The sequence below is a fragment of the Chroicocephalus ridibundus genome, chromosome 9 (genome assembly GCF_963924245.1).
Source record: "Chroicocephalus ridibundus chromosome 9, bChrRid1.1, whole genome shotgun sequence".
In the NCBI taxonomy this organism is placed as follows: Eukaryota; Metazoa; Chordata; class Aves; order Charadriiformes; family Laridae; genus Chroicocephalus; species Chroicocephalus ridibundus.
Window position 1 is genome coordinate 2,679,805 of NC_086292.1, and position 27,926 is coordinate 2,707,730.

Sequence of the window (27,926 nt, forward strand, 5' to 3'; positions counted from 1 at the left end):
TCAACAAAGCCCTGACAAACATCTCAAAGCCTGGGGAAAACTCAACCCCCTCCTCCTCCTCCCTCACCGGTGAGGGCGAGGCGAGGGGTGCCGAGCAAAACCTGAGCAAGCAAACGACGAAAAACGAGAAGGGAAAATATCTACCCGTCTGTTTCTATTAAAAACCTCGCAGAAATACACCCGGAAAAGGGCTAAAACCGACAGGAGCACCACCCGCCGCGCCCACAGCCAGGCGGGAAGCCCCTTCCTCCCCTCAGTAACCCCGGGGGGGGGGGGGGGGGGTGAGGTGAGGACCACCCCCCGCGGTGCGGGGGGAAGGGGGTAGCACACCTGAGGCTTCCCCCTCATACCTTCCCCCCCTCCCCTGAGGGCACAGCCTCCGGAGAAACGGCGACAGCAGCAGGGGACACCCGCGTCCCCTCAAGTGGTGGGCGGGAAAGCTGAGGGACTCGGCTCCCCACAGGCGCGCGCACACGCCGCCTCGGCCCCCACTGCGCACGCGCGCCGGCCTCCCGCCGCCGCCGGCCGGCGGCGGCGGGAGGCCGGCGCGCGTGCGCAGTGGGGGCCGAGGCGGCGCGCGTGGGGGGGGAGGGCTTGAGATGAGCGTATTACTCCCCAATATGGCGGACTTCGACACGATCTATGAGCTGGAGGAGGAGGAGGAAGAGGAGGAGGAGTCCGAACCGGTGGTACGGAGCCAGGAGCTGCCCCGGCCCCGCGATGCGCCGGATCCCGTAGCGGTACGGGGCGCCGGGCACATCACCGTGTAAGGAGTTGGGGGGGGGGGGGGCGGTGGTGGCGGTGGGCAGGAGGCAGCGTGACAGGCCGGTGTGGCGGGGCGGGGGGTGGTGGAGGCCCCGGGGTAGCTCAGTGCTGCCCCGGGGGCAGGGTCGCCCCGCTGGCGGTGCCGGGAAGGGGGTAAGGACACCGGGAGGATTGAGCCCCGACCCTTTTTGCCCTCCCCCGCGGAGGTAGCTGCCAGCCTTACCGCGATCTGTAGCCCTGCTTCCCCTCCCTACTCCCCCCACCACCCCCTGTTTTGTGAGGGGAATTTTGCTCTTAACGCCTTCAAACGAGGAAACTTCGTATTTCCCAGTAGCTCCAGGCAAGCCAAAGTCATGAATGAACAACTGAAGTTCAGCTGGCTGCTCGGTGCAGCAGCAAATCAACCCTGACAGCCCCGGGTGGGCTTCTTATTCCAAACTATCTGTTAGATAAAAAGTAAAGGCCACACGATGCCAGGACGAGCAGCCTGTTCAAAGGGTTTCCCTGTGGCACTCCTCTGCCTCAGCCCCACGCTGCACTGCAGAGGAGGCACATGGCTGTGCTGGAGTTCATCTGCTCCAAACTAAGTTGTGAGTTTGGTTTAGGTTAGGTGTTTTTTATCATTAGAACACAACATGAGCCAGAATTTTTGCCGGTCGTTTAAACAGCTGGAACAGAAGATGAGCAAACAGCGTGGCCTTGTATGTAATGTTTACTGGTAGGGATGTTCTTAATGTTCCCAGTCCTGCAAGTGGAGGAATTAATATAACAAAGTACATCCATAACAAGTTGTTGGTTGTTACGTTCATTTTCATGACAGGGAGGGAGGTAATGAAATTTTCATATCGCAGAGATCCATCAAGCCTGTTTTGCTTTGGGTCTGTCTTTGGGTTGCATAAAAGAATGCACATTTCTCTCTGTAAATAGGTGCAGTGTGATCTAGCTATCTGCCGCAGAAACACTGGGTGGGGAATTCTCTCATCCTAAGAGAACTAATTTGGATTTAATACTGTGTCCCTCATGTAAGTCTAAATCAGGTTTGCGTTGAGCTAGTGCCAGCAAATAGTTGCTCTGCTGCACCGCAGTGTACTTGCTTGTGTTGATGGGATTTCTTTCTGTCTTGAACCCAAATAGTTTGTGGCCTGACTAAAGGAGGGATTAACACAAGCAAAATGATCAGAATGCCGCATACCCATCCTATTAGTTATCTGGTTTTAATCACTAAACTGGAAAAAATGTTACTCGCTTATTTGCTTTGTCAGCTGTGATGCTTTTTGTGTATTAGTGATGTTCCTTAAAGTTCCTTCTTGGCTCCAGCATCTTTTGGGGGTGGGCAGGAGCATCTCCAAGAACGCTGTCAACTAGTGATGTCTACATCAAAAGAAATCAATACTTGTAAGTGATGCAGAAATCACGAGCTAGCATACATGCCCTGAACTGATTTCCCATCCACCTTATTTTCCCTTTCTTCCACTCCTCCCAGCTTTCTTCTTGTAACAAGTATACCTGCCTGAATAGTAGAAGGCAGCTTTTATGAGTTCACGATATATTTTAAAATCTCCTTTATATTAATAAAAAGTTAGTGGATCTTATCAATGCAATGCGAATAAACCCTGGACATTGTAGTGTGTAATTCTCATCTCTTTAATAAATGGGAAATATTTTGCTTCCTAAAGAGTTTCTGGTTAGTATGTATCAGCTCTGAAATTCTGTCACTTTTTGATCACACAGATGCTGCTGCTTTTGAAATCAGTTGGCTTCAGAAGCAGCGTGCTCTAATTACTGAAGTGAGATATGTCATCGAGTAAAACTTGTGTTTGTTTTCTGAACCTGTCTGGAACATTGCTGATAAAAATTTCTATCCTGACAAGTCAGATACTGTATTAAAAGAAAAAAAGAAAAGAAAATCAGTTATTTTTAAAAAGCCATTGTTTTCCTTGGATTTTTGTTTCAGATTCCTTCTGTTCCTCATCTGACACTGGCCTTCTTGGATACTTGTGGTGTGTAGAGAAGGGATAATTCTCTAATTCCAGGGTCATCTTCTGGTCCAGCTTTTCATGTACAGTAAAACTCCCAAGTTAGTAGATTCAAACTACGTGTTAGTTTCTTGCATGAGAGGTTTTATTCTGATGACCTTGTCAGTGAGCTGCTGACCCTAACAGAGTTCTACTGCAGTATCCAACAGTACTAAATACAAATTCCGAGATTCTTCTGAGGATTTTTAGCAGGATCTTGCTTTTTCCACTGACTGTTCTGCTAACCCTTTTACCTCTGTGCATGGTAAGACTGATCATGTAAAGTGTATTTGTTTTATTTTACTCACAGATAGAGAGAATGTATGTGAAAGTGGTTAGCAAAATTTATGCTCATCTTGTTCAATGCTCTTTCATGCTAGAAAATTCTTACTTTGAAAAAATGAATTATCAGTCATATTTACTGTTTTCAGAAAGCCTTTGAATTTTAGCACAGTGAAATTACTAGGACCTAGTAAATGCCTTTTCTTTGCTTCTGAAATTCCATTTTAATGTGTTATAAACCCATTGCTCATTGTTTCTTGCATAGTCAGTGTGACTCTGGTTGGTGTATCCAAATATGTCAACATAAACATTTTTAGTGAAGACTGAGTCATATGCCTTCCAAAGCAATGGCAATAGCTTTCAAAAACAGAACAGTAAACAAACTTTAACATGGTTATAAGTCATTATTTATTTGGTGTAATTTTTCCGTATCATTAAGTCCATGTGGACAGATCCTAATGAGATAATGAAATAGCCATTGAGCATCGTTTTGCCCTTAGTGTGCGGTTTGTGATTCCCGCTTAAGCCTGCAGACCTCCTAGTTTGGGATACAAGTTAACTTTTGTTATTCCATTATGTTTTCTGTAGGAGTGCCCCAGGGACCCACAATCCAGGTGCTGATAAAAAGCACATTGCCATCAATCGGGGAAGGCAGGGAAGAGCCAGGTGCTCTCAGTTGTGATAAGATGACATTTGGTTATTGTCTGATACTACTGCATCTTCCGCATATTTAAAATAGCAGATTCCACATATTTAAAATAGCAAATGACCTTAGCCTTTCACTAGTTATCCACTAGTTTAGTTTTCCAAAACAACATCCGTGGGTAAGGGTGCTCTTTGGTAGTTCTCTTGGCTTCATAGGAAAAGGTCCTAGACTAGGAAATGTTTAGTGTTCAAGGAGATTTCTGCTCAGGACTCTTGATGAATGTCATATTTATTCTTTAATGCTGGACAAAGCTTAGATGATACCTCAGAAAGAATAGTATGTAGGATCTGAGTTTATCTGCTCAAGATAGGTTAATCGTAGCCTGGATTAGGCGCGGGGAAAGGAGTGATGCTGAAAGGAGGTTGGAGAGCCTATTGTAGGAGAGTTTACTAAACGGGTTTAGCTTGTGTAGTCTAGTAAGACTGATTACTATCTATAAATACAGTAGTGGGATAAATGAGAATGAAGTGTTATTTAAGTCAAAAGCAAAAAAAAAAAAAAGGTAAAGCACCATTTTATGTGTCTGTTCTAGATATGAGAAAGTGTTTCCCAAAATTTTCCTGTTTCAGTTCTGGGGACAGGAAACCTCACTTCCTTGTGCTTTGGAAACTGATGAAAAGAATTTTATAACGTGATAAGTGTTGCAGGTGGGATTTGCCACTGATGATTCAGTGTGTTCATTTCAGTCTTTCATTTAAGGGATTTAGGAATACATCTTCTTACAGCTCCCTATGAGAAGTTGCATTCTGCCCACTTTACAAATGGGGGAAAATGAGATGATGGGACTTGGCTGATGCCAAACATTAAAACAGGGAAAGAGAGACAGAAGAACTAGAAAGTGAGGTTATCCTAGTTCTATTCCAGTGTTGCTGCCTGTAGTAAAGAGTGCCTTGCTTTTAGAGATATTTGTCATGCAGCAAGAAAATTGCAACCAAAGTATATGGGTGACTTATATGAATTTCAAAGTATTAGTGTTTGGGCAGCTTTCACTGAGGATCCAGAGAACTAGCCCAGAAATAAGTTGCCACCAACTGATATTCTATATGATTTAGAGGACAGGTACTGAAATTCCTTTTACATAGTGATTTTTAAACATACTGAATTTTAGAAGACTTCATAGACCAAATAATGCTAGATCATTAGTCTGTTGTGGAAGGTCTAATGAAGTTATTTATCTCTTAATCAAGACTCTAGGTCTTAATTTTTTTACATAAAATATTCTAATAATACATCAATAATTTTACGAAGTTGCTTGCAGAGCTATAGAACTGTGTAACATTCTCCTTTAACGCTTCTAAAAAAATAGATGGGTTTTTTATTTGGTCCTTTAATTCCCCCAGACTCGTCTAATAGGAGTTTAGTGTTTCTGAACTATGTGGTAAATAATCATGAGGATAGTCTGTAAAACTTGCCGAAAGACTTCAGTAAAATTGTGCTAAAGGCCATCAGTGATGCTGACTAAATGTAGTGTTATAATGTAGCATAGTCCTGTTCTCAGTATAGTTAAAACCTTTTATATTCTTTTAGCCATTTGCAGGTGTCAGTGTAAAAGATATGCATTTCTGTAACTGAGGTTTCCTGGATGTGTTATAATGGAATGGAATGTTCTGGCAACTGATAAGTTTTGGGTTTTAAATATGTTTCATGACATTATCAGGCTTAAAATTTAACATAAGAAAATATACTGTGGTCTTGTATTCTTATTAGATCTAAATCAGAAAGCACTAATTTATTTTATTCTTTATGGAAATTGGTGGTGCAACAGGAATTTTAATGAGTCTATGTGACCAATGACATAGAAGACACTACCTATGGCCTAGGAAGCTTTTGAACTGCGAATTGTTGAGGGTCAGAAGAGTACATGTTTGCAATTTTTTTTTAATTCTGCTGTTTCCTAGGTATCTGCTAGTGGCCACGGTAAGAGTCAAGAGTTCTGGGCTAGGTGGACCTTTGGCATGATTTAGTGGAATTAGTCTGTTATATGAGTAGAGTGAATAATTCTGCAGTATTACCTGAACTTTCCAGTAGTTCATTTATTATGTTGTCTGATTGCTACAACTTTGTGATAGTTTCAGGTAGTTTCATTGCTGCTATACAAAAAAAGTTCGCATTCCTCAAAACAAGCTTGTGTCTGTGCTTCGTATCATTAGTCTTTTCTGTATTGTTTTAAAGACTACCTTATTGCTCTCCAGGCTTCCTTAAAAATAAATATATAGGGTAACAAAACATGGAATATTTCAGTTTAAAAAGAAAAGCTACAAAATGTGGAGACTGACTTGCCAGATTACATTCACAGAGGATGGAAATGTGCTTATATTAGTAACCTTTGTGCTTGCCTAAAATCTTACTGGTTGTACTGTTTGTTTTTTGTAGCACTAATTTAACATCATGGCTTTCCAGTTCACTTGACTGTGCGGTAGCTATTGCTGTGCTGGTGTTCAGTTCACTCACATTCACTGCTAGAAACTTTTAGGTGAAAATACCTTGAATGAAACAAACACAAATAGGTGGCAATTGGTTGTAGTGCTTAGGATAGCTTAAGAGACAAAGCAGGAGAAACACTTCAATTAAGATCTGCTCTTTGGGGATTGTTTTAATGTTTTACACAGCTAGTGCTCCAATACGCTGCTTTTTACTCAAGGCTCTAACTGAAATTAGCCATTGAAGAACTTGATTGGACTTCAATATTGTTGACAAACATTTTAATTAGCTTACTGGATTTCTAAAGACAATGTAAGTTCTTTTATTATGCTTCTCTCTCTCTTTTTTTTTTTTTAAGGTTTATTTTACATTTTTATGTACTTACAAACAAGTTACACTGCCAGGTTTGGGTATCTGAATTATCACACTGTGCGCATGAAGATGTATGTATTATAAAATCATAGGGGACTGATGATGTTCCAGCAATGCTAATGTTTGTCCAGTCACCAGTAAGGAGTACTTCAGGTGTCAGTGTGACTCAAAGCAAATACTCTCTCTTCAGAAGGTTTGTTTCTACAATAAATATTACAATACCAGATGTATTTGTGCTCCTCTACTTGGCTGTGATCCTTTGTGGTTTTTTGCTTTTTTTGAACAAAAATACTCAGGAGGTAGTTTGGCTGAGCTGACAATGAACTTGATGTACAGTATATTTAACTTTACAAACTTAACATTAAGCTCTGTTCAAATGTAAATATTGTAGCTGAGAGATCAGCTGCTGTTGTATTTTGTTAAATTAACTGAATTGCAAAGGTTAAAGATTTCAATTAAGGTAGAGGGGATGGAAGATCAGAGTTCTTGTTCTGCATAAACTTGCAGGTTTAGCATCAAAGCTTAGTTAACTTCTTGCCTACTTACATGCTTTAAATAAAATCAAAAAGTCAAGTCAGCCTGCACTGTCAGTATCCTGCTGATCTCCAACATCAGCTTTTTGGAAATTTCAGTTGGTTCAGTAGTTTTGGAGCTTTGGTAACACAGGTTTACATGCAAAGTCTCGCTCCCTGTAGGTTTTCTTTGGTTGGAATGAAGACTTACCTCTTGCACAAAACCAAGAACACTTCAGTGAAGAATAGCCACAGTGATACCCAAGACTTAATTTTCTTGAAGTTCATAGTTGTTTTAAACCTGTTCTTTGTGTCGCCTCTTAACATGTTTTGCATGAGATAATTTAATTTAGCCCAAAGCAATTTTTTAAAACTATATGGTTCTAAGTTTCTAAGATGATGATGAATGGGTTCCTTGTAACTAGCTTTATCTGTTGCATGTGAATAAATTGCATGAGTAAGAAAAATAGCAGTAAAAGGGTTATTGAGTCTAGTAAAACTGGAATTTAATAGCTGGAGGTCTTCTCCTTAAAGAAAGCAAAGATTGAAACTTACTGCCATCCAATCATAATTTTTGTGCATTTAGCAACTTGAAGGTATTGAAGTAAGGCAACAAGCTATGTTACTCTGTCTTGTAACTGACCTTATGAATGATACGCAAGACCTTATATAAACTTAGATTGACAGCTCATGAAATAATTTCAATGTAAGGGCAAAAGAAATTAATAGTTTTCTTTTTTTGAAAAGTAGAAAATATTACATTTTTTATTAAGGGAAACAAAATAAGTTAGGTGGAATATATTTTGTTTGTCTCTTTTGTTTTCAAGGTTTGGCTTGAGCAACAAGTTTGATACAGAATTTCCTTCTGTTCTGACAGGGAAGGTAAGTGTGAGATTAAACTGTTCTTTTAAATGGAAAGATGCAGTGCATCCAGTGGCTTCTGTGTTACACGTACGTGCTTGTGAATCCACAGGGCAGCGCAGGCCAGCGCTGCACTGCAGGCTGTTGAAATAACTGCCCTGTGTGAACAGCTGGTTGATGACCAGTCCCTACAGTGTTCTTTGAAACAAGAAAAAATTATTTGCAGTGGTTGCTATCATTATTGACATTCTAAACACAGAAAAGCTCAACATGGCATCATACTGGTTTTCATGCAGACAATCTACCTGAAAGCAAGACTCATTTAACCTTGCTTTATGGGTGTCTGGAGTTTGTGCTACCTCCTGTGTGAATTAAATTATTTCAAATACTAGACTTCTGTTTTTAATGTCTTGAGTTTCTTAAAGCCTTGAGTTTCTCTAGAGGAGAATCTGTTCTATCTGAAGCTTTAAGCAACAAAATGTTATAGTGCTAAATCTACAAATTAGGTAGGTTTTTAGTATATTTTCAGAAATATAATAATTGTTTAGTTCTGAAAATTAGTGGTGACAAGTCTCTTGCTTTGTCCAGAGTTCCGTCTTCTTACTAAACGCAAGTTTAATAAATATTCCTTTGCAGCTATTAATTAATGAAATCTTGTAACAAAATTGGTTATGGTTTTAAATTATTTTCATAATTGTAGGGGTTTTTTCAGACTTTTAAATTTTGAATTATTTTTCTCTTTGATTTTTTTTTTCCTTTCTGCTGTTTCTCTCTGGTGTTCTTCTTTTGCTTCATTTTATATTCTGGAATTTGGGAGGAAAAAATGTATTTGGCTCTTCCTACTTTCTCTAATGTCACACCATATAGCTACACTACCTCTGCAGCCTCTCGCAGTAGCTGTTGAGTCATGTTAACAATACACTAAAATGCAGCTGGATGGTGTCTCCTAGTTCTGCCAAATCCATCTGGGGTTTTTCTCCTTCATTTTCACCCCAGAGTATAATGAATAAAATACTTGTGTTGAGTTGTCCAGCTTTTTTGACAGCAGTACAGTCGAAAGCAGGTTGCTATTTGGAGTTTTTGGTTGTTAAAAGACAGCCTGAGAACTCTGGCCTTGCTTCAGAATCTCACTGAGCTCAAAAGGAAAAATCTTACTGATTCCGGAGCATCTGATGTGAGGGCTGTCGCTTACATCATTTGCATTGCACTACCTTGCGTGGTTAAGGCTTATTCTTTTCTGCAAAGCTCTTTCTGAGCACTGAAAAGCAACAAAATACTTCTTGGAAATAACAATTTTTATGTTCTTTTAGTCAACTTGGAGTTTGTTATAAATAAGCTTATACCTAGCGGGAAATGTGAAAAACTAATCTGATTATATAGTTTCATCTCTTTCTGTCTCTCTAAACTACATTTGTGTGTATTGGAAAAACAAACCCAACCCAACTTCCCAAACTGACACCTTTTAATATGAGCGTCAATGCCTGTCACATTTGCCACTTCATTGCCCTCCTCTTGTTAAATAGACAATGAACAAAAATTTAATCTAAAGTTCAGTTGACTGCTTGGAATTAATTTAGCAAAGAGAGGAAAGAGGAAGTTTTACTTGGCATTTACCCATCTTGTTCTATAGATCTAATTACTGACAACATAAATCACATGAGTGGGGATTTGCTGTATACAGATATGCTTCTTCTCTTGAGAATCTTGATATCCCGTTATCTTTTTCTCATATGTGGATTTGAGGGGCTTTCTGAATAAGAAAACCTTGAAAATAAATTAGTTCTCATTTGATTGGTGTTTTCCCCTCACAAAAGAGATAGTAAACAGGCTTTTCCTACTGCCTGCCACATGCTGCCATGAAAGACATTAAAAACCACAGTTGTGGGTTTTTTGGTTTTTAATACTTTCATGAATTGCAAGAAATAAATAATCTGCTTCTTCCTCTGATTGTGGTAGTCAATCACCTTTATCCTTATTGAAAATGAAATCTCATTCAGCTTTTTCCAGAAAGAAGGTTTTCTTCAAATACCCTGATAAATAATTCACAATAACAAGCATTGTAGTCAATTGATACACCACTTTAAGATCTTTTACTGTTCTTAAAATACAAATTTTTACTTTTTATGAAATCACAATTTATGAATAGCACAGTGACTGTTCATATTAACAGTTTGCAATTAAAATGTTTACTATGAACTTGCATTAGTACAGAGCTAGTATAAGGCAACGTCATACTTTATTCAGAATGTCTGTGTTACATTAAATTTAATGGCTTTGTTGTTCACTGTGAATTGATGTTAATAACATATTCCATCTGCTAATGGAGTGTAAAAGATGAAACCATTCAGTGGTCTTGATAGATTTCTCTATGGTGGTGGTTTTCATTTTAATGAATACAGATGAAGATCTAGGTTTTTAAACAAAGGATGAAAATCTAGCCAACGCACAATAAAAATCCTAAATAGATAAAACTATCTAGTTACACCTTTCTCCCAGAAGCACTAACTTTTTGGATTTATGCCACTGTGTCATCTTAGGAATTTACTGAATCTTCCTCACCCTCACTTTATCCATCTACCTAAGGATGATTCCGCTAATCTTCTTTTTTTAAAAACCTTAAATACCCCACCTTCTTCACCTATCTCCCCTACCTCCTCGTCTCCCAGTTTTTACAGAGTCTGGATAGTTATTGTAAATTAGCCTAGAGCTAAGATGCATATAATTACATCTTAAATATTTAATTGAGACATGTTTGTTGCTTTTTTTGGGAGACGTGAATGTATATGTTTGAGGACAACACATAGATAATAAAACAATAAAGGAAAGGATGATATCAGGTAGGTCAGATGTTGGGCCTAGCTAATTCAGCTAGATTGATTTAATATTTATCTTGCAGAATGAGACACAAGCTTCAGCTGGTCTATAAATCCCGAGTTAGGCTTTCAAACAGTGCATTCTTTTCAATGGAATATTGTAAGAAAAGATTTGACTGCACTTAATGCAGTGGCGATATTTAACTTTTAATAATGTGATTTGACTTTGTCCAAAATTTAAATTTAAATTCTAGCTAAATTTAAATTCTCTGTGCTAGAGTTTTATAGGATTATTAATTCTTTTAAAACAAGCATTTAAAAGCTTTTAACAAAATACTCTTTGTGATATATGGCACATGCTGCTCCAGGTGACAAGAAAATGATGGAGTCAGTGAACCTTAAGGAAGAAAGTGGAGTTTCCTGCCCTGATCTTAAAACAATAAGGGTCCTATACAGAGATTACTGTGCAATGCAGGGAAATGTAAGCCATAAAACGTGCTCTTGGTATTGTGATCCCATTGCAACATGTGATTGATAGGGTTTGTGATCATCGTGATTGAAGGAGAAAGATCAGGCCTGCTGGGCTTTACTTGCTCTCTTCCTGTGTTTGTAGATTCTCTTGCATCCTGTTGTAAAATATTATGACACCCCCTTCTTTCCTTTTATGTTTTTTTTTCCCCTCCCTTAAAGACCTGAAAGGACCTAATGTCTCTTTACAAGGTGTACTGCACAGCCAGGAGCTATGTACTTATCTCGTTCTTTTCAAGGCACAGACAGAAACTCTCCCAGAGACTTTCAAAAATTAGTCAAAACTAGTCTGTCTTAGGGAGCTTTCTTTGTGCAGCAGGCGCCGTTAATTCTCCAGTTGTTTGAAACACCTTCATCATTTCATCTTAACCTTTCAGTATCTATACTTGCAAGAAAGGCGAAATTGAAAATTATGCCAGAAAAATCAACAAAATTCTTTGGTGACTGTTTCATTTGGATACGATTCTATTATTAAATTAGAATAATTATTTTATTTATAGATACTTTGTTCTTTGTGTCATGGTGCTTAACTGTTACTGAGCTGTAAACTGAGAGCAACAAAATTGTGTTTTTCTCCCTGTTTATCCCAGAATGAGGCTTATCCTGGTCACCACTTCTTTTAGTTTCAAATGAAGATGTAACTGACTGACAGAAATAATTATTGTGATTACATTTCCTAAAGGGAGAAATATATCCAATCTTTGGGTTAGCCAAAACCATCTTAAGTAATTTCATCTTATGTTACAGCTATGAGATTCACCTTTACATGAAAGTATTTGGTGCGTTAGCAGGGAGTAGTAGTGCTTTCATAATACTATATTAAGTTAAGCATCATACTAAAATTCCTGAAATAGAAATTTTCTCTGTTTCTTGGTGGCACCTGAAGTTGGTTTCTAGTTTATCCTTTTGCAGAGCTCTACAGGAAGGCGAGTACTTCAACATTGGTCTTACAAAGTAGCATCAAACCATTAACCTGATGTGAACAGTGACTCCCTTAAAAGTAGCACGAAAGTAGGGAATCTCACCATCCCAGTGCTTTTTTTTATTAGTTCCCAATTTTTTCTGCCAGCTGTGATCTAGGAATCTGGTTGACTTCTTTTCGTGTTGGATGGTAGCACTGATGATAAGGTTTCTTCATGTTAAACTAAATTCTAGACCATGCGATTCCATTGTCTTTGGTAGGTTTGTACATTTGTATTTTGGGGTTGGGGTGTGACGTTAAGGTCCAGTAAACTCTGTGTCTAATACTAAAGGAAACATTCTCTTTTCTTATTGGGATTCATTGGAAAAGTCCTAATGGGGTCAAGAAAAAAACATACTTATTTTTGTATTTCAGATAAACAGCTAGAATGATATGTGTACAAATTGCAAAAGACTTATCAAAGAAAGTACCATTTGTATGTATTGAAACGTTAGGAACATGTAAGGTTCCTTAAGAGCTGAGAATGCCAATTTGTTAATATACGTAGTCTCAATTTACTTTGAAGCATGTCTGACTGCAGAAGCTGTACAATGTTACCCGTAGTGCATGCAACCAACCCAGTTGTGCTTTGCTACAAAACAGGCTCCCACATTGAAGATGAAATGGCCTTACTCGTGTGCATCTGATATTTGTTACGTCCAAAATAAAAGGCAGCATTGGCAAAGAGATCTGTAAAACCTTCTGTTTCAGATACATTAAGTACAGGCTAGTTTTCCACATTACAAAGTGATTATTTTCTTTTCTGTTCATTAAAGATGTCCCAATACGTGGGATTTCTCCTTTTTTCCATGTTCTTTCTTTTTTTTTTTTTTTTCAACTAAGGTGTCTATTGCAAAATTATATTTAAATGTTGGTGTTCAAGTCTGTCAAAAGAAAATTGTTTTATTTTCTCCATTTGTATATGTAAAAAGAATTTTAAGACAGTCTATTTAATATGGGGAGGAGCCTGTATAATTGCAGAAGAAATACTTTCTGTGTACTTATTAATTCCAGCTCTGAAATAATCTCAATGTTAAATTATGCTCTTATATTACTAACTGTAGGCCTGGCTTGTGTGCAAACCCTGATGACCTCTGACTATACTGCATGGTGATCTGAATGGCCAGGAAACAGATGTTGTATTTATTTACTCCCTTTCCTGCAATGTTTTAATGAATTTAGCTCTTGTGAATAGGCAGAGGTCGCAGAATCGGGTCCTCTCCATTTCCTGTCCCTTAGTTTTGCTCCTTTGGTGAAAGGAGTCTTTGTCATTAAATTAATGCTTTTGTTGTTGCCCTTGTTTGCAGAATCAAATGAAGGGAGTTGGGCTTGCTTGGTTGGAAGGATTATGTCGTAGCTGCACAGCTTTGTATGCAGACTAATTATAGGGTTTTTTTCTTCAATATGGCAAATAGTTAATTTTTTTTTTTTTTTTTGAGGAGTTGTGCCTGGCCCGACTGGCCAAGTCTATTGAAGTTATATCTGATGATTCCGCTTTGTGCGTTCGAATGCTGGATTGTGTGACAGTTAAGAGTGCTATCTTGGAGTCAATACCACAAATCCGTATTTGACTTGTCAGATAAAGTTATTTAGATTCTGTTGAAAGATGAGGGATTTTGGGGTACGTAAATAGGTAAGGGCTCTCACAAGTTTTGTAAGAAACATGCTGCTATCAGAGAAAGGAGCTTATTTCTGATAGAAAAAGTGGTTTTCCATGGTGACTCTGGTGGCAATATATAGAAAATATTACTTTGAGTAAGCTCTGCTGAATATTCCTTAGTTTAAATATGTTCTTTTTGAACAGCTAGGCTCTATTCATAACTCTGTACAAGATGCATTTCTTTGCCTTGAATATAATCTAGAATATGTCTCCCCAGGCTTCCCTGGTTTAGGAAGCAGCCACAAATGCAGTTGTGGCCTCATGTCGATATGGATGACTTCAGGATTTATTTGTGGACAGAGGTCCACCTTCACAGACGTCAGAGGCACAGTGTAGACTTGCATTGGTATGAAACTAATTTGGACAATATTATCCTTTTTTCTATGTGACACACAAGTGTTTTTACTACGAAGCTGCCCTGCATTCCCTTGGAAACCAGTTACCTGTCATTCTTCCATTTTTTTGGTCAGCATAGCCCATGCATAGGTTGCACAGCTGTGGCCCACTTCTAGTTTTGTTTGGGGCCATTGTGTTATCAGGACAATTTATTAATGGTGGAATAAATAAGGATGAGGCTGTTAATCTAAGCAATGTTTAGCTTTTTAATGCAAGTTTTAACAAAGCATGCACATAAATTAATTTGTTACAGGAAAGTGACTTTTGATGCTCGCTGGGTGACCAGTGTTTTAGAAGACAGAGTCGTATGGTATAAATGAAACATAACACCATTATATTTTAACCTGTAGAGGCAATTATTGAGTAAATACACCTGTAATGGTTTTCCACTGAAGTTGAGCACTTCTATTGCAGGTTGCCCCGGAGGAATTCAAGACCAGCATCAGTCGTGTGAATGCCTGTTTAAGAAAGAATCTCCCCGTCAATGTCAAATGGCTGCTTTGTGGCTGTCTGTGCTGCTGCTGCACGCTGGGCTGTAGCCTGTGGCCTGTAGTCTGTCTTAACAAAAGAGTAAGTGCATATTTCATTCTTCTTACTCTATTTTGCAATTACTGATAATATTAAATAATGTTGAATAGTATCGTCGTTATTTCAAAATCCTTTTTTTTGGTCTCACTTGCATTCAAAAGGTTATTCTCTTTTCCATTCCTTAGAAAATAGAAAAAATATGTTTGTTAATGAAGTAAAGTATACCAAATTACCACCTGAATTAATAGTTTTAGGAATAGCTAATCCCATCTCAGGCCGAAGGACAGGATGGGGTATATGATAACCTAAATTTCCAAGATTTCTAAAGGTCTAAGAATTGAATTAAATGAGTGCAGAACTGGACATTGACCTTCAAAGACTGCCTGAACTGGAGTGAAAATTGCTTTTCCTCTTCACGCACACCCCTCCACACCCTAGAATAATTTTTTTTTTTTTTAAATTAAAAGTCACTTTTTTTTGTATGTAATAGTTCCCATAACTTTTCCGAGCCATAGCTTATTTGACATATTTTACTGTGCTGTTTCTACTAAGAACAAACACAAATTTGTTTTCTTTTAGGGAAGTTTAAAGACTTCCATTTATTTATTTATTTTCAACAGAAAGTTGATGATTCTTGTAATCAGATCCAAAGTAATAATTCCGAAAAGCACTTTAGCAATATCAAGTAAACATGATCCTAATTACCTCTATGCTTTACACTTAGAATTGATTTATCACAGCAGTAAATACATAAATAGGCACAGTGTAATGATATTCTTCACAGCTGCATAGTTTGTAAGTCTTGTAGCCATAAAATCTTATTATCCACAAATATAAATAGCAGGTAGGTGCACTAGGAAACAAAACTTTCACACTTGTGAATTTAGTTAGAGGAAAGGACCTTAAGTAAAAATCTGTTAAAGAGTAATACTTCTAGCTTTTGAGAGTTTACGATCTTTAATAAAACAAACTGAAAGCAAAACCATGGAATATGCATTGCTTTCAGAGAAAACAAAACTGTTTTGCCAAAGTTTCCAACTTGCTCAAGAAAATAAGTTGCATTGACTGGCATTGAGATTTTGGTATAAAAAAAATAATTAACTGTGCTAAAGGCATAATATGTGAACTTGTTGGACTGCCAATAACTGAAGCCTGTGTCACTAAGAAGTGGCAGGACTTGTTTTAGCTCATTTTAACTGCCTTTAGAAATGTTCTTGGAGGAATATGTTTGAGATATACAGATGTAGTATTTGCAGATTTAAAACCATATTTAATATTCTTGTACTTCTGAAAATCTAAATAAACGCCCGTGTGATGTTGTAGTGTTAATGTAATTCTGAAGGGTACAAATAATACGTACCAAGTACGGAAGATCTTGTTACTTCTGTGGGTGTCTGTGTGTATACAGAGCGTTTTGATCACTCAAATAATTTCAAGATGTTCTTAATTTTCTCTTGTGGTGAGTTGAACCTAGACAGCAACTAAACACCCTCCAGCCACTTGCTTGCTTACCCCCTCCACCCCACCCCAAGCAGGATGGGGGAGAGAATCAGAAGAGCAAAAGGAAGAAAAACTCATGTATTGAGCTAAAGACAGTTTAATAAATGAAGGAGAAAAAGGGAAGGAAACCCAAGTGATGCAAAGGCAAATTGCTCACCACCAGCAGACAGATGCGCAGCCTGTCTCTGGGCAATAGGCTACTTTGGAAAGAATAGCCCCCAGTTTTAGTGCTGAGCACGACGTTACCTGGCATGGAATATCCCTTTAGTCAATGCTGTTCATCAATAGCTAAAACACTGATGTGGTATCAACACTATTCTAATCATAGATCTAAACTACAGCACCATACAAGCTGTTATGAAGAAAATGTACCTCAGCCCAGCCAGTCCCCGTACACTCATCCAGCAACAAAAGGCATTAGGAGATCCACAGGCAGTATTTGGCCAAAAGAATGTCGGAGACTCTCTTTTGTTTGCCTTGGCTATGGTAGGCAAAAATACTAAATTCAAAAGGATTTCTTATGAAGTAAGTAAATTCTGAGAAAGTTGCAGTCCTGAGTTAACAAAAAACCTGTGGGTATTTTCTTTTTTTGTCTTCTTTTTCTGAAGAAGCTCGGATGCTGAGGAATGGGGAGTTCAAGTGGTAGGGCTTCCATTTATAATTCCTCTTTTGCTTGGTTCTATTTTTATAAAAAATGATTTATTTTAAATTAATCTTAAGCCAGAAATGCAATTGTAAGCTGCTTCTGGATGAGGCTGGCTACTGAACCATTTATAATATGGTTTTGACTTACTTTTTAGACTAGAAGATCAATTCAGAAGTTATTAGAATGGGAAAATAACAGACTATATCATAAGGTAAGAAAAGTTAGAGTGCTTTTTTTTTTAATCTTTAAGAAGAGTAAGGTTTTTTGCATAAGGAATTTTGCATGTAGGAATTTTACAGTCTTGTTATAACTCCATACTTTATACTGATCTTAAACCTGTGTCTGAAGTGTTCCAGATCCTAATAATTTGATATTGCTAATGCGTGTTATGCCGCTCATCAAAACCATGCTGTGGTATGCATTAATCCTTTGATAATTATTTTCTTAGCTTGGTTTGCACTGGAAGCTGAGTAAAAGGAAATGCGAAACTAGCAATATGATGGAATATGTAAGTATTGCTTCTGTAACTTCTTTGGTATTCAACATAACTATGATTTTATAGGGAAAATCCTTAACTTACCGGACTGTCACACATCCCCAAAAAATCTCAGAAAAATGTGCTGTTGTGTTTGACATACACCTGTGAAGGCCACTTTTAACAAGAGCAGCCATGGCATATGTTGGGACTTAGAAATTGTCACCCTTAAACATGTTTTTTCTCTTCACAATTCTACGTTTGCACGGCAGATACACTTGTTTTGGTCTGTGATTTGTAATCAGGGAGACCCACTGGGACTTTGTGCGTTGGTGTGATTCCCACACCAGCCCATAGTTTTTTTTAATGCTTATCCAGCTTTTCCATTGGTATTCATAATTACTTTGATTCCAATTCTTTGTGCAGAAATATTGCATTTTGATAGTAGTGTGGGTTTTGTCTGGATTTTTTTTCTTTTTTTCGTTTTTGCTAGCTCTGAGTTTCATAAAGTTATAACCAAGGCAGCCCATTTAGGAAAGCAGAATTTGAAATATTTCTGCGGTCCTACTACTCCCCCGTCCACTTTCATGTATAGCCATGAAGATTGTGTAAGCTTGAAGAAAAGAGATAGTCACCCCCAAAAAAATCAAGCGTCCAGAATCCCTGTACTTTGAAATTACTGAAATCTCTGCTTTGTTACTCAGGGAAACATTCCCTCCTTACAGAATCTCTCGGATACATTTAGTCTTATGTACTAGCTAATGTTGCGTGGAAATTGTGCTGAAGGTTTGAATTTCTTGGTTACTGTGTTCTGTTCTTGTCTTTTTCCCTTCTTCAACAGGTAATACTAATAGAGTTCTTACCAAAATATCCCATATTTCGACCTGACTGAGGAACAGCATTTGGTCTTTCATGTTACCTGTCATTTTCTACCCTTAGTGCCTTGTAGATGATTTTGGAAAGAAGATGGTCTACTTTGCTGTGACTTAAAAACGTTCTTCAGTAGAATATCTTCCTTGCTATGTTACTTTCTTTTGTTAAGAAGAGAACAATTTGCACATTTTTTTATGTTAAATGAGGCTTCTATGTTGCACTCTGAATTTTTAACATTGACAATAACTGATATAGTTGCCACTAGGGATCTAACATCAGTGCTGCTTAAACTTGTTCTGAGCATGCTGCCTTATTAATTTCTATATTTGCTGTCCTCAAACATGCATCTGAATGCTGTGTCATACTATATTTCATTCTAAATGTCGCAATCCTATAATCCCTCAGTAGAAATGTCCAGGTAAGCGTCTAGTAGTAATGATTTTAGTATAACTTGCTTGCATAGGACTTGCTATCAACAGCACTGGTTTTGTCCTGCACTTTGCAAAATCATCATTTACGTTAGGGGGTTAATTGTTTTACCCACTATGGATTTGTAAATATTGACTCTTTGCATAATGTAAAGTGTGGTATGCCAAGGTTTACAGAATGTAATATAGCTTTTATTCTATTGCCAACGGTCCAACATCATTTTATTCATCATTACATTTGCTAGTATCCCTCTGACTGTATAGACCCATTCACATGCTGTTTTATGGTAAAGCCATAATGAGTTTGTACATACTGTCAGATGTGTAGGGCTCAGTTGCACTTTGTTTAGTAAATGGATGAAAAATGCATAGCATTTCTGGTTTTGTTGGGTTTTTTTTAAAGTATTTCAGGTGTTGTTTGTAGCACCTGAAATAGGAAGCTTAAATATTGTTCACCTTTGATTGTGGGGTTGATGGCGGCTGCTATTAGCAAAATATCCTACAGCCTCTTTTTCAGTTAGGAATATGTGGATGTCAGGTTTTGTTTTGGTTTTAATTAAAGAAAAAAAATGTTTCTTAGTTGGAGACTTTCTACTAAGGAAGAAAATTTTGGAACAGCCAAAGCAAAGCTGAGGTAACACTTTCATTATTTTTGTAGTGTGACACTACTGCAACATCTTAACAGTTAAGTGACACGGCATCCTTTCCAGGGGAAATAAATTTTAACTAAATCAGTAGTGTTTCAAAACGTGCTGGGAGGAAGTGGATCAGTTGAAAGGGTCCATGGATGTGTTCTGGTGTTGGGGCACACAGTCTGAAGAGCCGCACATGCCTTGTGGAATTCACAGGTATTTTTGGATTCTTCCCTGTTTGCCTGATCTCAGGAAGGGAAGTAATTGTAGAAAAACTTCCTGTAATGGCTGGCCTAAGCAAGACCGCTTGATAATAGTAAGCAAATGAAAATTGATGCAAGTTCCCTCCCTTTCCTCACTCAGAATAAGAAATCAGAGAAAAACCAGCAGATGACTGAGTATCTGCGAGTTGCGATGAATATCATCGGAAGTGTCCAGACATTTCTTTGCAGCAACTTGACTCCTTGCGACATCATCCCAAGTTGCTTTTTAGTTTCAGGGTAACTTGGGAATTCCTCTGAATGTATTAGTATCTTTTCAGTATGCAATATTGTATTAAAAGATAGTATTTGTAAGACCATTGCATTCTAATAACTGTAGTAGGCCAGATTTCTTGTACGCAATGTTTACAAAGGGCCAGTTTTATGCAAGTTGTTACTTCAAATCAAATTTTGTGCTATTCTTACTGTACAGCTGAGGAGTGTCAGACTCCAGCGCTTGCAGTAGTTTCCAATCACAGACTGATGCTTCAGATTCTGAAATCGGTGTACTTAGTGCAGAGGTCTCACTTGACTGGTAGATTGGTGACAACTAACTGTGTAATTGCATTTGTAACGTAATGAATAAAAAAACCCTACTGTGTTGTTTGCATTTAGCGTGAGCTACACCTTGCAACTCGGATTTCTATCACAGAACCAAGCGAAGTGCTCTCTCCCAATTTATTTTTTTAGGATATGTTCACTGGACGCAGAGAAAATACTTAATGGCAGAAAAATGCAGTGTAAACCAAAACTGAAATAGCACAGCCAATTCTATGTATTTTCCTTAAAAATAAGTTTCTGGAGCAAAGGAAGGGAGCTTAGCTTAATTAAAAGAACAATGGAAGTTTCTTACTGTTATGCCAAAACTGTGTTAGTAATTTTCTTTTTTTGTGTGTAAGAAACCCAAGAAATCTCAGCGGGTTCTTATTTTCTTCTTCACGTGACTGTATTTTCAAAATGTTCTTTTCCAACTGAGAGAACAGGCAAGCCGAATGAGAGTTTTGGTAATTGCCAGCGGTGAATGCTAAGCAGTCTTCAGTCTCGCTGCTATCAGAAATCCTCTGCAGTCTGTGCTGACTTCATCGCATTCAGTTCAGGATTTCTCCACCTGATTTGTCTCGCTTGTGTGAAGTGCTGTGCCAAGCTGAGAGTACCCTGAGCTACAGAAGCCCCCAGTCCCTCTGGGCTGCTCCTCCCTGGCCACCCCATGCTGCGCTATGACCGGGGAGCCAAGCCAGAACCAGATCTGGGCTTTGCTTTCCCACCCTCATCCCTCTGTCCTCTCCCCGTGGGCCTGCCACAGGCTGCTCTGCCCGCAGCAGATTGTCTGCCCCTGGGTCTCTATGGGCACCGCGAGGGACTTCAGCACAGAATATTAAGTTTACATTTTAAGTATGTAAATTCTATACATTTTACTTTTTCCTTCATTGTTAGTTGTATAGTCTTCAAACCATGAAAGGGTCTCTTTTTGTGTTTTTAATAGACATTTATATATGTGGCCATAAAGCAACAGTAAAGAGTATGAGAGCCAAACCTGCCATTTACAGTAAGCTCCATGTTTTAATAAGTAGATAAATTTGCATTGAAATGCAAAACCAGCACGCAGTATTATATTTGCATCTGAAAGACACAGGTTCCATAGCTCATTCAAAGATGAAGGCAGCTGTAAGTATTGTTGTGAACTCTCTGCACCTTGTTCTGCCTACAGGTTCTTTTTTGCCTGGGCTATCCTTTGCTTTACTATAAAAACATTCAGCAGGTAATTATATCTCACAAGACTGAAAATCTCATTTTTGACAATGAGAAGTCAGAATGAATTTGTAAACCTCTTTATGGAGGATACTTGTTAATTGGATAAAGAAGTTGTAGCAATGTAACAGAGATTAATGTTAGCAAAGTGTAGTGGAAGTGGTGAAGAAAGTGCCTTGACTGGTTCATCAAAAGAGAAAACATTGTGCAGAGAGTAAGGGGAAAAGGGAACTAGTAACTATCAGCAGTGTGAGTTTGCAGCAGATTTTTAAGAGCAGTTACTGTCTGCCAAACCAATGTTTAATTTTTCATATAAACATGTTGATACTATTTCAAGTTTTTACATAGGAAATATTTGGGTTTGTAACTAGTGAGTTTTGTATCTAAAGAGTATTGAAGTATTAAGAATACTGGCAGAGCATCAAAGCTCTTACCTACCGATTCCCCACCTGCATCTGTGAAGTTGTTTTACTGTGGGAGGAAACAAAAAGTTTTACAAGACCTGTACAGACAAGTCTAGGAAGTGTGGATTCAGTTGTAGATGGGTGACTTTAAAACAGAAAACATTTTTGCTCAATCTGGTGTGGTCTTCATAAATTAAAAAAGTTCCTATGCTTTCCTTGATAGGTGCAAAACTCCGTATGCAAAAAACATATGTTTAGTATTGTCTCGCTATGACAGTTTACTACATTTACTTGTCAACACACTACCATTGGAGCAATAAAAATGTCAAGCTATTAATAATCAATGTAAATAATTTATCATTTTAGTAAGTAATGTTATGTGATTCTTCTGCCATTTTTTTTGTTTTCTGCTTTTGGTGTTCTGACAGTGTTGTTACATTACTTGTACTGCTTAAGAAAAGTGGTTCTGTTTAAGCTGTATGAAACTTTGTGTTCTTAACACTTTTATTCTGTTTACAAGTGAACAGCCACTTTTTTGATAGCACCTCACACCTTGAGAATTTTCTCTTTTTTTTTTTTTTTAATTAAAGTAAAATTCTAACTGAGCTCGCTTTCTACAATTTACTGCACTGGCTTGTGCCATTAAAAGAAGCTGGAAGTCAGACATGCTTTTCTTCATTTTGAGACTTTTTCTTTAATTAAATTTAAAGATGAAAACCTTTGAATAGTGCAGTGTGTTTCTGGGGGGGAAAAAAAAAAAAATCTTTCGTGTCTCTCCCAGCAGCAGTGTGCTGATCGGCTAGGAATGGAATGGCAATAGTGGTGGGTTTTCTTTAAATGAGAGACACTTCTGATACGGCCAGATCAGGTGCTTGTATTGGGACTTTAAGTATGGTTTAGCTGGCTTAAAGAAGACGACTTTGGAAGCTTAGGAAGGTTTTCCAAAAAAGAAAACTGCAGAATGATCATCACATCTAGCCTTCCAGATAATTTTTTTTTTTTTTGGTTGGCTTACAGACCCTCTGTTGTAAAGAGTCCTTGTAGGAGTCTCTTGCTGCAGCGTTCCTCTCTGAAAAGCAGTTTTCTCTCTGCTGTTGTAGTTGCACCTCAAGAGGAGCTTACCCTGAGCATGGATAGTGCGTGATAGTGAAATAAATCATTGGCTCGTACAGAGGATTGTGAACGCAGGACAATGCAGCCTTTTGTGCGTGTGCTAACAGGCCAGCAGTTGTAGCTGTGAAAGCAGGACTTAAAGCCTTTGGCTCATCCCTGAGGGAAAAATACTGCATTCCTGAAATGGGCACGTGCAATGTTTTTGTTGAAAGTTGGTGTCCTCAGTTGTTTTGGACAAATACAGCAGCATCTGGGTTGACAAGCTGTTTGAGCATGCAACTCTTGCTGGATGTTGTTTGAGAAATTTAGAGAATGTTACTGTGGTTTTAGGCCAAATGTAGGAACGTTGGGCTGAGTCATGAAGTTAATCCCCTGGTAGGGTTTATGAGATGTAATTGCCTAGGCTACTAGCAAAGGTCCATTTTTAAGAATATTTGTGATTTGGCCCCAACTTCTACTATTGGAAGGCAGTTTGAGAACTGTTCAGTAGTGCCAGTGTATTTATAATGCTATACATATGTCAGTATTGTTCTTCAGCATAAATAGCTGAACTATTCCAGCTGAGTTTAATGTTCTAGTTAAGTTTATAGAGACTTAAACCCTTTAGTCTTCATTCACTAGACAAAATGAAACACTAGTCTCCTCTCAAAAGTGAAGTTCTCTGTTTCTGATCTTCCTGCTTATGTTTCTTCCGGTTTGAATTAATTTTCCTTGAATAGGCGTGATCAGAAACAATCGGATATTCCAGAGAACGGCTCATGGCAAAGGTACCAGGTATTTCAATGTAGATAGTTCCCGCTCTTCTGTGAAAATAACGTGATCCATTGTATTTAAAGGATCGCATTTGTCTCCCTAATGGCTGTATTGTATTTCTGATTCATAGCCATTCTGTGATAAATTTGGGACTCTTCTTCAGTCACTTCTAGTTTATACAGGCTCCCCACAGCCACTCTCATTACTAGTCCCATCAGTCCAGACTCACTTCGTACTGTTGAATTTCTCGATATCTGTATTACAGTCGTCCTCCCGATACTCCAACTCCGTGTTTATCCACACCCATTCTTCCTGTAAAAAAAATGTTTGTCACTCACTGATTCCATCTGCAAAGTTAACAAAAATCTTACTAAAAAGATCAGTTCCAAGATTGATGCCTGAATTCTGCTTGTAATTTCCTAAACGCCTTTTATTTAGTCCCTTATCTGATTAAAATTTTTCTGTTATTTCTCCATCCAGCTGAACCAGTAGTTTCCCTGTTGGAGTTTATCTGATAGAGCTAACCTATCTGGACTTTGTGGATTTACACCTGTTTATTTTGTGAACGTGTGCATGGGGCAGATTTGGATCTAGGCTAAACTACTGCATTTCCTGTATTTTCTGTAATCACTGGATCTGTTTAGAGGGTTATCCTTTTAGTATATTCACATTTTATTTCACATTCTTTGTATAAACCATATGATCCATAGTAGCCTTCTTTTGAACAGTAAATTAAAATTTCTACAGGAAATAGGTCTATATGTCTAAGTTAACTCATAACAAATACGACCCGAGATTTGACTGTTGGTAGTGTATAACCAGGGGATCTCAGAGATCGACTCAATATATTTTGGGGCTCCTGTGGAAGACTTGCCTAATTCCTATTCCAGTTGCTTCGGTGAGCATTTGTGCAGCATTTCTTTCTGCCTGTAGCAGAAAGCAATGAGGAGGAACGGATCGTAGCCACACTTGAACCACAAAGAGATGGGATGCTTCCAAGGTAACTTTTTGATACAGTATTTTTTGTCATTGTTGAGTGCATGGAAAGTTAACTGGCTTTATGATTCTTTATGATTTTTGTCAGCACTGAGTAGTGCTGAAAATCACATTGCTACCAGATGGCTTTGAATGGCAGAAGAATAAGCATCAGGCGCTACATCTTCAGGGTGCAAAACGTGAAATTCACTTACGAGCTGCAAAGCCAGAAATGGGTCATGAAAATCCCTCCCAAAAAGTACTGAACTCTTTCATAGCGTCACCAGCCATTTTGTGAATACCACTGTACAGGTGGAACAGCTGTTGGGCCTTGTGAACTGAACACACATTTAGCATTATTTGCCTCCAGTCACTTCCAGAAACCTCTTTGGAAATCCTGTGCGACTCCTGCAGCCCTTCGGGCTGGAGCCTGGCGGGCACGAGAGCTGCCATGGCTGTTTGTGCTCATCCGCTCTCCACGTTGAGCTAATTTCAGTAGCTGTAATTCGCCGCACTCATTCTCACCAGACTCGGTGTGAAAGGTTGAAGAAAATATTGGTATTTTAGAAAGCTGATGTCCACTTTGCCAGACTGCACCATTGCAAAATGGCTCCTCTTGGGAAGCGGTTGTTAAGCCAAACCTGTGGTGTGGGTTGTGTCCTGTCTGGGCTGGGGCACCACCACATGGCACCAGATCCTCTCAGCGAGGCCTGTGCTGCCAAGGTGACTGCCTTACAGATTTGGCTGTTGGTGATGGTGGAACGCAGCGCCGTTCACCTGCCGCCGGGCTCTCGGGACGTGGCTCCAGTGTGACTGGGAGATGGAAACCTGCTTGTGCAGCTGGTGTGGCAGCGGGGCAGCCGCCGCTCCGCTCATCCCGCCTCATCTCTGAGGGAGGCCGAGGCCGCCGGGCCGGGCCGGGCCGGGCCCCGCTCCGCTCCCTCCCGCCCTTCCCGCCTCAGCCGCCGCCGCTCCCCTCTGCGCGTGCGCCCTCAGCGCCGCGCATGCGCTGCCGCCGGCCCGTGCTGCGCCGCGGCGGCCGCCCAGGGCCCGCTGCCTTTTGTACCGGCGGGGCGGGCGGCGCTAAGGCCCGGCGGCGGCCCCCGCGCCCAGGCCGGGGGGTCTCGCCCTCCTCCGCGCCTCCCTCCCCGCCCGCCGCAGCCAAAGAAAGAGCAATGGCGGCGCGTTAGCCCCGGCGCGGCCCGGCCCCGCGGCTGCCGACCTCCCCGCCCCGTGCCGACCGCAGCGGATGCGCGCCTCGCCTCAGGCCCCGGCGGCAGCCTAGCGGGGCCCCGGCGGCCGCCGCCGCTTCTTCTCCTCCTCCTCCATCTCCTGCTGCTGTGGGCGCGGGCAGCTCGGGGCGCCCCGCTCCCCTCAGCCCCGCGGCGGCCATGGCCACCGAGCTGGAGCCGCCGGCGGCCGGTGCCGTGGCGGGCGCGGCGCCGCTGGAGGCGGAGGAGGACGAGGAGCACTGGCTCTACGGGGGTAGGTACCGCCTCAGGCCTCGCCCCGGGCCGCGGGTGGGGGGGGCAAGGCGAAGCAGCCGGCCACCCGCCCCGGCATCTCCCCCGGGCCCGCCTGAGGGGCTGGCGGCGGGGTGTCCCCTCCCTCCCCACTGTGCGGGGCCCGGTGCGGGACGCGATGGGGAGGGTGCCGGCGGCTCCCCGGTGAGCGTGGGCAGGCGCTTCAGATGCCTTTTTATTGGGGGGTGGGGAAGGGTTATCGTCCCTTTAACAACACCACCGTGAGGCAGAGAGGTTAACGGGATGCTTTGTTACAATCTCAGTTTCCTAATCGTCCAGATCTTACTAACCTGATTGTTGCGGGTGAACCCCCGGGCTAACGGGGGACTGGGGGGGCGTGTCTAGGAAAAAGCGTAGGGCTGTATTTAAACCTCTTTGTCCTCCTCGTAGACTTCCCAACTGAAATCTATATTTCTACTTCTATGTTTCTGGTATGTTAAAAGTCTATATAAAGCCCTTCACAACTGACTACAGTCCTTACGTGATGTTTGCCTTTACTCCTTCTGCTCCGAGACTTTGGATGCGTGTTTTGAATTTTATTCCCTGTCAGTGGTGGTGAGACTTCACTTCTCCAGGCAGGTTGTGTTTGTAGGGTTTGGTTTTTTTAGTTGCTCTATTTCTGTTTGAACTTTGTTGAAAAGAGAACATTGGGTTTATGGTGCCTTGGCACTTCTAGGTATTTCTGTATCTGTGACGCGTTTTGTGCTTAAATTTAGCTTTTTTTCTTTCACTTGAATAACTTTCTATTATTATTATTGTTTTTGCAGATGACACCACTGGTAAGCAAGAAGATGGACCAATTTCTGGGTAAGTCCAGAGACTGTTTATTCATTGTAATAGTATGTACTGTGTAGGACATTGAGCCACGTTGAGGACACCTTTGTCAATGCTTTAGACTAATGCTGTTGCCGGAACCAGCAGCTTCTCCTTTTGCCATCCCATGGGCTCATCCCCAGCCATCACACTGTGCTTGGGCTGGCACAGCATTTGTGAATTCAGAAGGTGAACTGGATCAGTCAACTGATTTGACTCAAAACTAATTTTTAACTCTTTTCCCCCCCTCCTCACTTATTTTTAAATCAGATCTCTTTTTCAGCTTAATTCCCTAGGAAAAATGGTTCCTCGAGGACTGGCCTTTGTGCTGGCCTGGCATTGGTTAACTATGGCCTGTGCTTTGGCCTGGAAAAGCTAAAAACCTGATCCTAGGTTAAAATCTTGACAAGATCAAATCAACTAATTATATGGGATCTATGAAGTGTGTGGTTTGGGTAAGACTTACAGATAGAAGCTTTGGGGACAACTCAATGGTCAGTTTTGATTTTGTTGCCTGTCCTTGATCATAACTCCCCTACATTGGTAGCATTGTGTTTTGCACCAGCAGAGTTTCCTCTCAGCAGGAATATTATCTGTTTGCCATTTTTAAATATAACGTGGTTTTCAGAAGACTTGATCTTCACTGGACTTCTGTGTGCTCAGCACCTTCAAAAGTTCAGTTTAATATTTATTGTCGTTATAAGGTCGTTGTGAATTCAGTATCTGGAATTTCTGAGGTTGTTCTGGATACTGTCCTGCTTCTGTAGTAAGTATCCTCTGCTCAGGGAATATGAAAACTTGTTCAAAAACAAGTTTTAGGCAGACTTGGTAAATTGTTACCTAAAAACATCAAATGAGCTTTGTGAGAAGGAACGTCTAGTTTAGATAGAAATTTACTGCTAACTTGCATAAATCTCCTGTTCCTTGTCACTTTCATCTGAATGTAGTTTTACTTTACAAGA

General features: G+C 40.0%; 2 protein-coding genes across 5 annotated transcripts in view; both read left to right on the top strand.

The window, feature by feature from the left end:
- Window positions 1-577: 577 nt before the first annotated feature.
- Window positions 578-22,508, top strand: CHIC1 (cysteine rich hydrophobic domain 1). Of its 4 annotated transcripts, XM_063346926.1 has the most exons (6): window positions 578-766; window positions 7,901-7,955; window positions 14,707-14,862; window positions 17,121-17,177; window positions 17,415-17,474; window positions 18,283-22,508. In XM_063346926.1, exons 1-6 carry the CDS (start codon window positions 600-602, stop codon window positions 18,331-18,333), a joined length of 546 nt encoding a protein of 181 aa, XP_063202996.1. In that variant the 5' UTR covers window positions 578-599; the 3' UTR covers window positions 18,334-22,508. The 4 variants fall into 4 exon arrangements, with proteins under 4 accessions (XP_063202996.1, XP_063202997.1, XP_063202998.1 ...); XM_063346927.1 differs by lacking the exon at window positions 17,121-17,177; XM_063346928.1 differs by lacking the exon at window positions 7,901-7,955 and having other exon boundaries at window positions 578-740.
- A 3,138-nt stretch (window positions 22,509-25,646) lies between these two features.
- Window positions 25,647-27,926, top strand: part of LOC134520573 (pre-mRNA 3'-end-processing factor FIP1-like) — a 28,624-nt gene continuing 26,344 nt past the window's right edge. Inside the window, exons 1-2 of the mRNA XM_063346138.1 lie at window positions 25,647-26,113; window positions 26,919-26,958. Of these exons, the coding sequence (XP_063202208.1) occupies window positions 26,020-26,113; window positions 26,919-26,958 (134 nt within the window). The 5' untranslated portion in view covers window positions 25,647-26,019. The remainder of the gene's footprint in view (window positions 26,114-26,918; window positions 26,959-27,926) is intronic.